Here is a 14,711-nt window from a genome sequence, read left to right on the forward strand (position 1 = left end):
CCTGTAGTGAAGTGCCTAGGCTGTTGTCCCTCAGCATGTCCAGGGTTTCACAACAAAGCTGTTAGCATATACTGCTTTTTTTCGCAGGAGGTCTGGAAGACAATAGCTTGTACCAGTGTAAGCCCTCAAATACTCATTCATAAACTCAGAAAAAGAATATGTTAAGCACAGGCTGCAGTAGCCACTGTGTTAAATGCTAGGTATTATAGAGAACAAAGACAGGAACTCTACTTTCATGGAACCTATCTTTTGGGGAAAGAGTCAGTGAACAAGTAAAATTAATTTCAGATAATGCATTAGAAGGAAAAAACAGGCTGATCAGACAGTGACTGAGGGGTAGTACTTTAGATTGGGTGTGAGGGGGGCCTTTGAGCAAATGACATTTGAACTGAGACCAGAAGAGGAAGCCATCTGGGGGAAGCACATCCCAGGCAAAGATCCTGAGGCGGGAACTTGCTTGAGGGGCAGACAGAAGGACAGAGTGGCGCGAGTAAGGAAGAGAGGTGATGATCCCTTCAAGGACCTAGCAGGACCTAGCGGAAAAAATGAATGAAGCCCAAAGCGAGGCCCCACCCGGCCCCGGGGGAGTGGACCCAGGTTGGCGTTCGCAGGGGTGGGCGGGGCCCGTGCCTGGCCCACCCCCGGGGGCGGGGCGGTACCTGGGGCCCTGGCCGGGGGCGGGGCTGCGGACGCTCCCCCTTCTCTCGGCTCCAGCCGGCGCAGGCAGCTGCCGCGGCAGCAAGCGAGCGGTGGCCCCGCGAGGCCATGAAGGTGAAAAAGGGCGGCGGTGGGGCTGGGACGGGGGCGGAGCCCGCTTCTGGGGCCCCTGGCCCGAGCGTGGAGCCCAAGCCCGAGCCGCAGCTGCAGGCGGAATCCGAGTCCGGGTCCGAGTCAGAGCCGGAGGCTGGCCCGGGGCCCAGGCCGGGGCCGCTGCAGAGGAAGCAGCGGATCGGGCCAGAGGACGTGCTGGGGCTGCAGCGGATCACGGGCGGTGAGCACTGGCGAGGCAGCGCCGCCCGCGGCGGGAGGGCGGGAGGGAGAGCGCGCGGGAGGGGGCACTCGCTCTGCGCCGTGCGCTGAGCCTGGGCCCCCGCCCCCTTTCCCGCCCTACCCCCCACGCCCGCCTCCCCTCCCCCACCCGGGTACCCCTCGCTTGAATCCCCTACCCTTCTGCCTTCCAGCCTGAGATCTCCTTGTACCCGCCTTTTCTCCCTTTAGATATTTATTTTCACCCTACTCCTATCTTTCTGAGGAGGCCATCCCCCTTTCCCATGGTGGAGGTGAGGCAGCAGCTGCAACTGTGACCCCTTCCTCATAGAGTCTTCCGAGCCCTTTGAGGCTTTTCTCTGCAATAATGAGGATGGATGCTGAGTGTATTCTGTCCTCAGTCCTCACCCTGGAGGCTAGGAGGAGGCTGAGCTACTTAGGTGACCTTAAGACCCTCCAGTCGCCCTGATCATTAAATGCCGTCACTCCAGATTACCCAGAGAGTCTGGGGCCATCCTCCAACCCCAGGAAAGGACTGGGCAGGAAACCTCAGTGGGTTGGCTCTGGGCCCTCTCAAGGGAGTAGGTTAATGCCCTCCATCCCCCTTAACCTGTCTTCTTCCGGGAGGCCTAGTCTCCCACTGTGGTTAAGTTTCTGAGCTGAACTGCCTGGGTTGAAGTCCCAGCTATGCCATGTAATTGGCAGTGTGACCTTGGGTGAGTAATTTCACCTCTGAGCATGTTCATCTGTAAAATGGGGGATAATGGCACCTATTATATAGGGCTGTTGTGAAAACTAATTTTCCGATTTTGCATAGTGCCTCGCATGCTGTGCATGCTCTGTAAATAGGGCTCTTTTGTCAATAGTACTGAAGGCCCCACAGGACTGCTTATGGCTGCTGCCTGGAGGCAGATAACTGGGCATTCAGGACAAGGGAGGAGGTTGCCAGGCAGAGAACAAGGGCTACGAAGCCTCATGGCAGAGGCAGTGGCTGAGCCTCAAAAACAGGCATTTGGAGAGAGAGTGGTCCTCCAATGTAGTTTCATTTATCAGAATCCTGCACTGGCCCCTCTGTGAGAGCACTGTTGAGACCCCTCTTTGGTGGAAGGGGGCAGGTGCTGGAGCAGACCTGAGCTCTGGAGCTGCAGGAGCAGCAGAGCCCAAGGCTGCCAGACAGCAGTGGAGGGGACGGTAATGGCAGGTCTAGGCCTGTGCATCTGGGTCCCTGGGGGACCAGCTTCTCCTCTCTGAGCCAGGCAGCAGCCATTCTTGGCGGGGCCCCCAGAACACTGAACTGCCTCGCCCAAGCAGACACTAGTAGAGGGAGGGGTCCTGGACCAGTTTGATGGTAGTGCCAATTGAGCTATAACTGGCAATGGCAGCATTTAGAATGAGGGCAGAACTTATAGGATGTTTAGAGGTCAAGCTGACCTGTCTGGGTCTTAGGTAACTTTAGAGACTATTTTGTAACTGTAGGGGCTTCCAGCCCATGTACTGCCATGTGTCTCCTAATTTGGAGGAAATCCGTAGTCCTTAGAGATGGGGCATCTGTGGGAGATGAGTGGGGGAAGGGGCTTCATGGGAACCTTTCCTCTATAGAAGCTGAGACCTGGGTTCCAGGGATCTCCATCCTGGCACCCCCTGGTCTCTTTTGACCCTAATCACACAGGTCTGAGGTTTGCTCTTCCTGGATTACCAGCCCTGAATCCAGCTTAGGAAGCTATTTGTAGCAGAGGGAAGGGGCGGGGGGGCAGTTTTGTTCTGAGCCTTAAGCCACTCTGTCCCTTTATCTGCCCTGACCCCGGGCAGGCTTCATCCTTCCCTTGGCAGAAGGGAGGGTGTGGGTGTGGCATTCTGAGCAATGGGCATCCCACTTCCCTCACTTCTTCTAAGGACAAAAGGGCTGCTGATTCAAGGTGTAGTAGAAGAGACTGAGGGCGGACTCTAAGGACTCATTCCTGCATGACAGGAGAGGCTCCCAAAGCGAGAATGTGGAGAGGGAAGGGCTTTCCAGGGAGCTGGAGTCTGCTCCTTGTGCCCTGCACCTTCTCTCTACATCTTGGGACTAGTGCATACATTCTGTGAAAATAAGGTGTGTACAGGGTGAGGTCAGGGCTGCCCACATGTGTTCCTCTTCCTCTCTCCCCACTGTGGATTGTGGTGGACAGGCCAGAGATCAGGCCCTTCCCCAAGCCCTGCTGGACCTTAGGGTGCCAGGAGGCTCCCGGGAGGGCTTCCTGGAGGGGGCTGCCCCAAGCTTAGGGAAGAGAGAGTGACCTTACATTCACTTCCTCTTCCTGCCCCAGAGGAATAGGAGGTGGCCTAGGGGCCTGGAGGGTGATTTCCGGGCCTCTATGGGGAGGATGTGATGCTGTGCAGGCTGATAGCACCAGACCCAACAGTGTTTCTTTCTGTTTGTTGCCAAGACCTCCCTGAGCACTTGTAGTTGCTGGTGCAGAAGTGAGGGGTGGATCAGGCCCTGATATTCCTAAGCTTCCTCAGCCACAGCTCACCACTGTTCCTGGTTCCTCTTCTGGGCCTGAGGACTCCCTTTCCCCCATGCACACCCCCACGCACACCTGCCACACCCTCTTCCTGGCTAAACTTGGTACTCTTCTCTATGGGGGTAGCTCAGAGCTAAGGCTGGGTAGATGACCTTCAAGCGGGTTCCCTTGGTTTGCTAAGACTTCCCACTTGGAGATCCAAGGGGATAGGAGCAAAGGTGGCCCCCTTCCTCCAATATTCGAGGCTCTGGGCTTGAGTCAGCAGAGCTTTGGCTAAGCTGCTTAAGGGAGCTGGGCTTATATAAGCTGCTTACGGGGAGACGAGGGGGTTAGGGGTGAGGAGGAACAGGAGTGGGGTTGTTTTCCTGCCCTAGCACCACCCAGGTCAGGGAAGTCCTTGCCTGACATTCCTAGATGTAGCACCAGGGGCAGCTATGTGCTGGAGGTGGGGCTGTTCTCCAGGGAAGCACTGTGGATATCTTGAGGCAGAGCTATGTCACCCTCTTTAGCATGAGGTTCTCAAAAGCAGGGCTGTATCCTCCCTCTCGTGCTGGGACTCCTCATTAGATCAGAGCCCAACTGGCTCAAAGTCACCAAGCTCGCCCTGGCAGGGCAGAGGCTGGAATAAGGCCGCGCAACTCCAGGATGGGAGAGAAACCGCTGAGAGGAGGTGATCTCATCTTCCACCTTTCTCACCTTGGCCCTTCCTGACCTCAGAGATCTCTGAGGAGAGAGCTGTTTGCCTCTCATTAGATCCAAGTGACAGAGCTGTGTATCCTCCACATTCTGGATGCATCCTCAAGGCAGGGGCTCCATTCTCACTTTCTGGAAGGCAGTGTGATCTTTCAGAACCAGAGAAAGTAGTAGCTAGTCTGGGGTCCCAGCAAGGCTGAGCAGGGTCTTCAGGGCGAGTCCCTCTTTTGCTTAGCTGCCTGTCTTCCCTAGATTACCTATGCTCTCCCGAGGAGAATATCTACAAGATTGACTTCATCAGATTCAAGATTCGAGACATGGACTCAGGCACTGTTCTCTTTGAAATCAAGAAGCCCCCAGCCTCAGGTGAGTGGGCTGGGTGGGTAGGCTATGGACAGGGGGACGAGGTGGACGAGGGCTGTGAAGTGGGTTGCCCAGGGAGTCCTCAAACTGCAGAAGAGTCAGAGCAGTGGCCCTCTCCTCTTCTTTCCCATCTGTTTCTGGGGCTGGACATCTTGGGAGGACAGTTTGGCCCCTTCAGTCCCTGCCAGCCTGCCCTCTGCAGGCCTTCCTGGGAACTACAGTCCCAGAGGCCCCAGCCTCTGTTCCTCCTGTGGCCCTGGGAACCTCACTTACAATTGGTGAAATGCTGACCTAGAAACCACTCCCCTTTCCCAGTGGAACCATTTGGCCAAATGGTCTGAACCCTCAATGTCAGAATCTCCTGGGGAATTTTTAAGAATCCAGATGGTGGGAGTCCTGGGGTAGAACCCTGGGTGGGCCTGGGCCCCAGCCTGAAGCCCTCTGAGCCCCAGTTGGGGTACATTACAGAGCGGTTACCCATCAACCGGCGGGACTTGGACCCCAATGCTGGGCGCTTTGTCCGCTACCAGTTCACACCTGCCTTCCTCCGCCTGAGGCAGGTGGGAGCCACGTGAGTCACTGAATGGAGGTGGGGAGGGTTTGAGAGGATGGGTATGGGCTGGGGGTAAGGGTGAGGGTGGGAATGAGTCCTTCCTGAGTTCTTACTGAGCCTCTCTTTTGGGGAGTGGTGTCTGTCTTGAGCCTTGATGGCTGACTTCAAGGCCAAGTTCAGCTGTGCCCCCTCCTATCTGTCAGGGTGGAGTTCACAGTGGGAGACAAGCCTGTCAACAACTTCCGCATGATTGAGAGGCACTACTTTCGCAACCAGCTCCTCAAAAGTTTTGACTTCCACTTTGGTTTCTGCATCCCCAGCAGCAAGAACACCTGCGAGCACATCTACGACTTCCCCCCTCTCTCTGAGGAGCTGAGTGCGTGGGCAGGGCCTTTGTGGGAGTGGAGGGTTGGGGGAACTAGAGAGCCCACATTGGGAGGAGTGTGGGTCTGGCTCCCTTCCTCCCACCCTGGGCCTCTTGAATTGAGCTACCATTCCTGTGCCACCTATAGGGGAACTGAGGCTCAGAAAGGCTGGGGGAACTCTTTGAGGTGGTTCTGAGGTTGTTCAGCTTGTCCCCATCCCACAGTCCTGAAGCCTTTGCAGTGGCCTGGCTCAGGCTCCTTCCTGACCTTTGCCCCAACTGGTTGGGCCTCTCTTGCAGTCAATGAGATGATCCGTCACCCATATGAAACACAGTCTGACAGCTTCTACTTCGTGGATGACCGGCTGGTGATGCACAACAAAGCAGACTATTCCTACAGTGGAACACCCTGACTCCCAAAACAGTCCCCTACCCCAGGAGGGTCCCAGACCTTCAGCTGTGACCTTCCCAACACTCCCCTCTCAACCCAAGGTCTTCTGCCTGGGCAGTGTTCTGAGAGCCCTGGACCCTGAGCCAGCGATGGGAGGGAGGGTACCTGATGTCCCCAGCCCAAGTCTCCAAAGCCCATTGGCCCTGGCACATGGGGTGGGGTGGTAGGAGGGCTGTCTACCTCCATGTCCAGGAGGCCTCCTGTGAGAGGTGTAGCCAGGACTTCTGGACAGCCTACCTGGGCCTCTGGGGCCGAAGTTAAAGAATAGTGTTCCCCTATCCAGGCTTTGACTAGATCAGGGCAGGCACCCATTCCCTGCCCCTGCCCACCGCTGACAGGCCATTTAGAGTTGTAAATTCACAGATCAAAATCCATCGGGGGAGGGGGTCTGGCTGCCAAGCTTCCCTAGGGGTTTGGGGCCCTGGCCCCAGCCCTAGCCCCAGCCTTTACCATCAGGGGCTGAGCTACTGCTTGACACGTGGGAGGGACCGGCCCAGATTGCAGCCTGTGGTAGGGACGGACCAACTGTATATAGTTTTCAATAAACTCTCTCCTTTTCTGTTCTTTGGCTGTGGACCAGCATGGCGGGGTGTGTGTGTGTGTGTGTGTGTGTGTGTGTGTGTGTGTGCCAATAATATTGCTCCCAAATCCTCCTGTCCCCTAATCATTTACACTCTGGCATCATATTCAGCATCTAGAGTCAGCATTTAGTGCGTGTTGCAGCTGGAAAGGGTTTTTCCTTTGATAAAGATGGAGACCCAGGCCCTGAGAGGGAACGCTTCTGCTCAGTCATAGCCAACTCTGGCAAAACAGAGGCTGGGACAAAGGCCCTCCACTCTAGGGTGGACGGGAGGTGTGGGGAGGTGGCCTGATCTCTAGCCCACTTCCCCCACCCAGAGACCACAAGGACTACTATGTTGTGCTTTTAGCCCTCCTCAGAGAGACAAGGTGGACACAGTTTGGGCCAAGGTCTAGAGCCATCTCCTTGCACTCAGCTGCTTTGGGGGAACCCCCTGACCTGGCTGCCCCCAGCACTGCCTCAGACCCAGAAGAGCTCTTAATTTCATTAGTGGAGAAAATTGAGGAACTGAAGGAGGCGGAGAGCTCACACTGTTCTCAGGCACTAATTTGGATATGGCTGGTGACTGTGCTCTTTGGGCTGAGGCTTTAACCTCACCCTCTGACAGGCCTAGAAGTGCTGGAATTTATGTGGGTTCTGTGGAGCCCTGGCTGGGGTCAGGCCCTGGGCTGCCCCATGGGAATTCTAAAATGAGTAAGACACAAACACTTGTTCCTAGGGATAAGGTGGACTGGGCTTACAGGGGAGCAAGAGTCCTGCTTGGAGGGATCTGGGGAGGATCCTTGGAGGAGGCAGTATTGGAGCAGGAGCACTCAGGCTGATTGGGTGAGCATTCTGGCACAGGAGAGAGCATAAAAGCAGAGGTCTAGAGGCAAAATGTATCAGGTGCCTTCGGGAAAGTTAATGTTACAGGGAGGAGTCAAGGCTGAAGCCCAGTCCACAGCCTGAGTGTTGGGGTAGGAAGGGGTGCTGTCACTGGGTTTGGGAACTCAGGTTGGATCAAGGCGGGCGCGAGGGGGACATGAGTTCAGGTTGGGACGTGCTGTGGTGTGGTACAGATGTCCTGAAGGGGTGTTCGGAAAGAGACGGGAAATTGAGCCACAAGACCAGAAGCAGTCTGGAGATGGTGATCCTTGGAGATCCTTGGAGATCAGCGGCTACAAAGCAGTTGCTGACGCTGTGATAGTGGTTGAGTTATGGGATGCCCAACTAGCATTACTGGTGTTTAATGAGCAGGGGACAGGAATGCCAAATGCCTTCCAATTAATGGGGCACTCCATGCAAACAGTCCACACCTCCCAACTAAGGGTCACTGGATGGGAGTATGTAACCCTAGGGAAGGCTAGTGAGTGAGAGCAGGACAGAGGGAGAGGAACCCATAAAGGAGATAGGAAGGGCAGCCAGAGAGGCGGGAGCAGAAGCCTATTCTGTAGTAGTATATGTTAGAAGCTGGGGGAAGAAAATTTCACCAAGAAGCGAGTGCTTAGGAACTCTTGTCACAAAAGTGAGGAAGAAGCATGGGCTGGGTGTGGGGCGGGTTTGCAGATGAAGCTGTGTGGGTATACAAAGTATTGGAGTTGGAGGTGTTGTTTATGGGGTTACAAGTCTACAGAGAAGGGGATCCCTGGGTGGTTCAGCGGTTTAGCGCCTGCCTTTGGCCCAGGGTGTGATCCTGGAGTCCCTGGATCGAGTCCCGCATCAGGCTCCCGGCATGGAGCCTGCTTCTCCCTCTTCCTGTGTCTCTGCCTCTCTCTCTCTCTCTCTCTGTCTATCATAAATAAATAAATCAATCTTTCAAAAAACCAAGTCTACAGAGAAGCTATAGCAAGATGGACTTTTAGGCCACCAGTTGTCAGGAAGAGGATGCTCCACTACCACCCTGGTATCAATCTTAACTGGGCCTGGTAAGTCAAACTGGGTTGAGGTTTTGGGTTGGGCTGAGGTCCTCATCCCTGGAGCAGGTACCAGATTGGCACTCACCTTGAGAGTCTTATGTCCCTTGGGCCTGGAGGAGGAGCTCGGCTGGGAAAAGCCTTGGCCCCCTGTCTCCTTTTAAGTCTTCATGTCTCTGGCACTGGTCCTGCTGCCAATGTTGCAACTTGATACATTTGGTTCCTGGCACTTTCTCTAGGAACCTAGAGGATCCCTGGGCAGAAGGAGGGAGAAGACAGGGTAGGGGTGGGTCTAGTCCTGACTCTGATGATGATGAGCTATTGACCTTGAAAGTCTGTGGGCCTTGCTGGATCTGGACCTCAGATTTCACTTCTTTGAAGTGGGCCAGATTTCTTTGCTTTGGCTTCTTGGGAGTGTCATGAGGACCCCACTGCCTGGGTTGGGCAAGAAAGCCCAAGGGACCCACTATTCATGCCTACCCAGGCTGGTCTGCATGGTGCGTGTTGGGGGTGCCAAACCCACTGTAAAATATTGCAGTGCTTCCCTACCAGATGGTAAAGAGTTGCTATCTGAACCCCCAGCCCTTTCCTACCTAACCGGGCTTCTCCCATTAAGAGCCACCCTCCACCCCTCACCACTCTGCAACTAAAGCAAGAGTACTTTATTTTTTGTGTGTGTCATGGACCCCTTTGTTATTGTCTGCTGAAGCCTATAGACAATAACGTTTTTCTGACTATAAAATATGTGGTAATCCTGAATATTTTAGGTACTAAAAACCATATAATAGAAATCTATATGTCTATCCTGCAGCATCTGTGATATAATATAAAAACATCTATGGGATCCCTGGGTGGCTCAGCGGTTGAGCATCTGCCTTCAGCTCGGGTCATGATCCTGCGGTCCTGGGATCGAGCCCCGCATCGGGCTCCCTGCATGGATCCTGCTTCTCTCTCTGCCTCTGTCTCTGCCTGTCTCTCACTCTGTGTCTCTCATGAATAAATAAGTAAAATCTTTTAAAAAAATAAAAACATCTGTGATTTCTAATCTGTGATTTCTCTACCTTATGACAGAATCACAGATTCTAGTAAAGCTATTGTGATTCATTGCTGACATTCATAATTGAGGGAAATACTACATTTGAAGTCGAGATGAGTGAAAGTGAAGGTATAATTTCTTCATCCAATTTAAAAATTCTTTTGTTTTATTTTTATTTATTTATGATAGTCACACAGAGAGAGAGAGAGAGAGAGAGGCAGAGACACAGGCAGAGGGAGAAGCAGGCTCCATGCACCGGGAGCCCGACGTGGGATTCGATCCCGGGTCTCCAGGATCGTGCCCTGGGCCAAAGGCAGGCGCTAAACCGCTGCGCCACCCAGGGATCCCTAAAAATTCTTTAAATTTATTTTAGAGAGAGAGCTCATGAGTGTGAGTTGGTGGTGGGGGTGGGCAGAGGGAGAGAGAGAGAATCTCAAGTAGATGGGCACTGAGTGCAGAGCCCAATGCAGGACACATCTCAAGGCTGCTTAACCGCCTGAGCCACCCAGGTGCCCCTCTTCATTGAGTTTAATGAACCCATGAGCTAACCAGGTTTAGAACCCTATGTTCAGAGTCCCCTCTCCCCAAAAAAGGTGAACTCTTCCAGAACCTGCGTCCTTCCATTCCGCTCACCCTAAAACTGTGACCGTTTGGTGAGAGGCGGCCAGCAGGGGGCAGCATATGAATGGGAGTGTGGGGCCCGGCTCCCAGAGCAGCTGCAGCCCAGTTTTAAGTTTAAGGGCCAGTCTGGTTACAAACAAAAACAAACACGAGACCCACAATTCCGTTTGCCACCTGCCTTGCTTGTGTGGGTGCCAGCTCGCTTGTTGGTGTGCCATATGGGCCCTGGGGACAGAGATATGAGTGTCTGGAGGAGATTCGCCACCTGAGCTGGGAGGTTTTGTAAGAGAGCCTTCGCCCCTTCCTTTATAGTCGGGACTGGGCTGGGGCAGGCAGGTCTTCCTCTCCGTGTGCTGGCTGGCCATATCTCCTCCCATTTCCCACCCACCCTGTCCTATAGGGGCTAGGCTATAGGGAGGGTGCTGCTTGTAGGGTGGGGCTCTATTAATGGTGTCTTCTACAGAGCTATCCTCTGGGGTAGGCAGGTGGTGTTGACCAGCCTCCAGGCCTGGCCCCTGGAAGAACTCTGGTCAGAGTCCCCATGTGGGGCTGCTCTGAGACTTGAAGGGCATATGTGTGCTATTGTCTTCCACAACTGCCCCATCCCTGTTCAGGCAGAGTGTAGGGCTCCCTCTCAGTCTGCTCTCTGGTCACAGCAGTCCGTTTGGAGGTGGTACCTGGGAGGTGAGTTTGAAGTGCAGTGGAGTGGGCCCCTGGCCCTCCAGAGGCCACCTTCCAGGGCCTGCAGTGCACACAGCAGCAGGCTAGGCTCCATTCGTGGCACCTGCAGAACCCACACCCCAGCCGTGGACAGATTGGGGACAGGAAGGCACAGCCTGGACAGGGAAGTGATCCCTTCTTGTGTGAAGAGATGGAGCGGTTTGAGGAGGAAGGTAGTGAATCTCAGTAGGAAAGGGTGTAGGGGGAGGGAATCCTCTTCCTTCTTATGGGAAGTTCTGGGAAGAGGCACGGCCCACCCGCCCTCTGTTCCTCCTCCAGACTGGTCAGGAATTCCCCCTAGATGCCTCACTCTTCGGATTTGGAAACTTCAGGGTACAGAATGAGGGTCAGGGTGACATCATAGATGCAGGGCATCTACAGTTAGTGTGGCCTGGCCTTTGTGCCCAAGGAGGGGAAATTCGGAAATGAAATCTCAGAAGCCAAGACCACAGGTACTTGCTTTATTGTTCCAGGTCAGGCCACCTAGGGATTTGCTTGTGCCTTACCAAACCCAGGCTAACCTCTGAGGGTTCTTGTCACCCCCAGACCCAGGGTAGGCCCAAACTCCGGCTTGGCTCTCCAGTAGAGCATGGCAGGCAACTGGGCCACACTCCCTAGCTCCAGGGACATCCTGGGTCTGCCCAGCAGTCAGAGAGAGGGAGGCGTCAACCCCCCGCCCCACCCCTGCCAGCCTGTATCAGACTCCCGTTCCCTGAATTCCCTGGGCTGCCTGGGACAGTTGGAAGTAATTAGTAAGTTGAGACCTAAACTATATGAAGTTCTTATAGAGAAGGAGTGAGACTGTAGTGCCCTGGAGGGGCCCTTCCTGCACCCGGGGCTGGTGAAGAGGATACTTTTAAGTTTCTGAGGGCAAGGGCTTTTCCAAACACTTTGTGTCAGAAGTGGGCTCAGTTTGGTCCTGGGGTGGCCGTTACCCCTCCTGTGTGTCATTCTGGGGGAGGTGAGACAGAGAATATACTGAGGATGGGGAGAGCCTGGCAGGGTGGGTGCTAATAGCAGCCCCCCGAGGGGCCCACAGAAGACTTGGGGAGAGGCTCCACACCTACTCCTCCTTGACCAGCTGCTGGGATGGAGATAGGAGAATAAATACAGGGGGCTTCTGGGAGAGAACATACTAGAAGGGGCCAGTCCTGAAGAGAATGTGGACATCAGAATAGGGTTTCAAGGTGATCCTGGCACTGGCATGAGGACCTTAGGCCCCCTGCTCCCCCCCACCCTCAGCTGCCTCAGAAATGGAGTCAAGCTCTCAGTGATAGAGTTCTGATTCCTCTGGATAGAAGGTATGTGGGTGTGGGCGTGTCTAACTCTGTGTGTATGTGTGTTTGTGTGTGTGTGTGCATATGCATGCACATATTATGAAGAAGGCCTTACTTAAGTGTGGATGAGTGTGAGTTAAGGAGAGTGTGTTTGTTTTTTTCTTGCCCAGACACTTGGTCTTCCGGGACCCTGAGTGAGGAGCTGGCTCACCAGATGGCAGAAATGTGTGAGGGGCAGTGGTGGTGTCTTCTTCATCCCGGCTGCCAGCTAGCAGTTGGCTTAGTGGCATAGGGGACAGGGATGGTTTTCCTTCCTTGACCTTTAAGGTGGGCCCGTTGTGGGCGGCCAGCTGGGACTTCCAGGCCAGACAGGCTGGAGCTGCTGCTGGACATGGCTCATGCTAGGGCCATGGGCTTGGAGCTGGGGCTGAGGTACACAGAGGGGCCTGTGGGGGGTGTGGGCTCCAGCTCCATGAAGGCTGAGTAGAGGGTGGTGAGGTGCAGGTCACCCAGTGCCCCGGAGCCCCCACTGCCTGGTGGTGCCAAGTCGCCGGTCCCACTGCCTGTCTCTGCCAGACAGGGCCCAGGTGGGAAGCAATGGGTAGGTGGCGGAGGTGGCGGCATTGACGATGATGTTGGGGATGAGGTCACCAGTACCAATGGGTCGAGGGCCAAGCTGTCATCCTTCAGCTGTTCCCACAGGTTTCCTAGTTGGGAGAGAGATCAGGAGTCACTGGGAGGTACCAAAGAGCCCTGTCTCCCCCCACTCCATGGCTCTTGTGTGCTAAAGAGAGCAGGATTGGGGTTACCTTGATGGGGGAACAGACCCTTGGCACCAGGCAGTTGCTAGAACTCTCATATTCCTCTGCCATAGCTTTTAGATGATCTCTGGGGCTCTTTTTTTCGAGGGAGGTGAAGTGGGCAAGGACTTGAGAGCTGACCTATTGGAAGAGCTGACACGGGATGCCTGGGTGGCTCAGCGGTTAAGTGTCTGTCTCTGGCTCAGGGTGTGATCCCAGAGTCCCAGGATTATGTCCCAAATCAGGCTCCCTGAGTGGAGCCTGCTTCTCCTTCTGCCTATGTCTCTGCTTCTCTCTCTCTCTGTCTCATAAATAAGTAAAATCTTAAAAATAAATAAATAAATAAGGAAGGGCTGATGCTTATGCCTACGCTGTGCACCCTGGAGTAGCCTGCAGAGGGCGTCCCTGGAACTGCCCCCCTCCCCGGGGCTCCTGCCCAAACTCCTAAGGAAGGTGCGCCTGCAGCCAAAACCAAGGATCTTCCAACAACATGCTGCTGAACCCAGTGAGCTGGCTGTGCTTAGCTCCCTGGGGCTCCTCCACTGTAGGCCTGAGGGGGAGAAGTGGAGCCTGGAGCACTGGTAAAGCAACTCGCATGATGGCTGATTGTGAGTGTTGAGCATGCTCCCCACTTCTGGACGGGGCTGAGGATCTAGCTGCATGTTTCTAACATGCTTACCAAGACCTGAGCCATCTCCTCCACACAGCCCGGAGCTCTGTGAGGGCCAGCTGTCTCCACCTGCTTGTGGATGTCCCCCCAGCCCAGTGCACCTGGGGGGTCTGAGGCCTGGGTCAGTACCCCCTCCAAACCTCTTGTGGCCAGGACCAGGGCCTGGGCAAGCACTGGATCTGAATGGGTGGGCTTGACCACGTGTAGAAAAAAGCAGGCAAAATGGAATGGAATCGATAGAACCTCTTCCCGGACTCCTCCTGCCAAACCTCTCCAGGACCTGCCTAGTTCTGAAGCCTTACACTCTTCCTGGGGGAAGATCTCTCTCCTTCTGCATTAAAAGATGAATGAGAAGATGCAACCACTTCAGACTGGCAGTCACTCACAGCCAATATAGAATATAACACTGGGCTCTTTCCCACCTCCCCAAAGCTGAGAGTGGCTAGACGATGGGGTCAGTGGGAACATGTTCAGGGGCACCAGGAGAAGGGAGATAGGGCAAGAACATTCCTCTTCACCCCTTGGCACCCCTTGCCAGCTCAGGATTTTTCTGTTTCCATTGATCAGAAACCTGGCAGCTAGCAGGTCATGTCCTGGAGCCTTGGAGGGGATGGGCCACACTGCCAGATGCATCTGTGCAGTCCTGTCCCACCTTCCTTTTCTCAGCCCTGCTCACCCTGGAGGTCAAAGTCGGTGAGCGAGGGGTTGATGGCATCCAGGTCAGTGCCAAGGTCTCCATCTGGCAGCAGGGTGTCATGCATGGTCTTGGCCGGGGAAGGCTCAGCCAGCAGCTTGGCACTGTGGCTGGGTGGGGTGTTGGCAGGCAGAGGCGAGTCCTGGGGGGTGCCTGGCTGGGCCCGCAGCTCAAGGCGCCCATCTGGTTGTGGGAACAATGGCTGCGGAGGTCCAGGAGGGGCCAGGCCCGGTGAGAGGTGTGAATATGTCTGCCCATAGCAAGAGGGGACGTGCCCCCCAAGTAGGTCCTGCAGGGGGTTCTTGCCAGGAATGGGGCCCGAAGCTGGGTGGATTGGATGCAGTGGCTGGGAGAGCCCCACTGGAGGGGCCAGGGGTCGGATGGGGCCTGAGCCTGCCAGACCCAGGGGTGGGCAGGCCAGCAATGGGGAACCCAGCTTCTCCCTCTTCTCTCCAATGAGGCTGTCCAGCTCTTCTGAAAAGGCCCAAGAGAAAAGAGAGAGGGAT

General features: G+C 55.0%; 2 protein-coding genes across 4 annotated transcripts in view; one reads left to right on the forward strand and one right to left on the reverse strand.

Moving 5' to 3' along the window:
- Positions 1 to 682: 682 nt before the first annotated feature.
- On the forward strand, positions 683 to 6,478 carry UNC119 (unc-119 lipid binding chaperone). Of its 3 annotated transcripts, none has more exons than XM_077852040.1 (5): positions 683 to 991; positions 4,437 to 4,550; positions 5,016 to 5,118; positions 5,421 to 5,476; positions 5,765 to 6,478. In XM_077852040.1, exons 1-5 carry the CDS (start codon positions 766 to 768, stop codon positions 5,875 to 5,877), a joined length of 612 nt encoding a protein of 203 aa, XP_077708166.1. In that variant the 5' UTR covers positions 683 to 765; the 3' UTR covers positions 5,878 to 6,478. The 3 variants fall into 3 exon arrangements, with proteins under 3 accessions (XP_077708166.1, XP_077708164.1, XP_077708165.1); XM_077852038.1 differs by having other exon boundaries at positions 688 to 991; positions 5,304 to 5,476; XM_077852039.1 differs by having other exon boundaries at positions 748 to 771; positions 5,304 to 5,476.
- A 4,733-nt stretch (positions 6,479 to 11,211) lies between these two features.
- FOXN1 (forkhead box N1) overlaps positions 11,212 to 14,711 on the reverse strand; it is a 28,715-nt gene continuing 25,215 nt past the window's right edge. The window contains exons 8-9 of the mRNA XM_077852041.1: positions 14,188 to 14,679; positions 11,212 to 12,748 (exon numbers count right to left, since the gene is read on the reverse strand). Coding sequence (XP_077708167.1) covers positions 12,438 to 12,748; positions 14,188 to 14,679 — 803 coding nt within the window. The 3' untranslated portion in view covers positions 11,212 to 12,437. The remainder of the gene's footprint in view (positions 12,749 to 14,187; positions 14,680 to 14,711) is intronic.

The sequence above is a fragment of the Canis aureus genome, chromosome 16 (genome assembly GCF_053574225.1).
Source record: "Canis aureus isolate CA01 chromosome 16, VMU_Caureus_v.1.0, whole genome shotgun sequence".
In the NCBI taxonomy this organism is placed as follows: domain Eukaryota; kingdom Metazoa; phylum Chordata; class Mammalia; order Carnivora; family Canidae; genus Canis; species Canis aureus.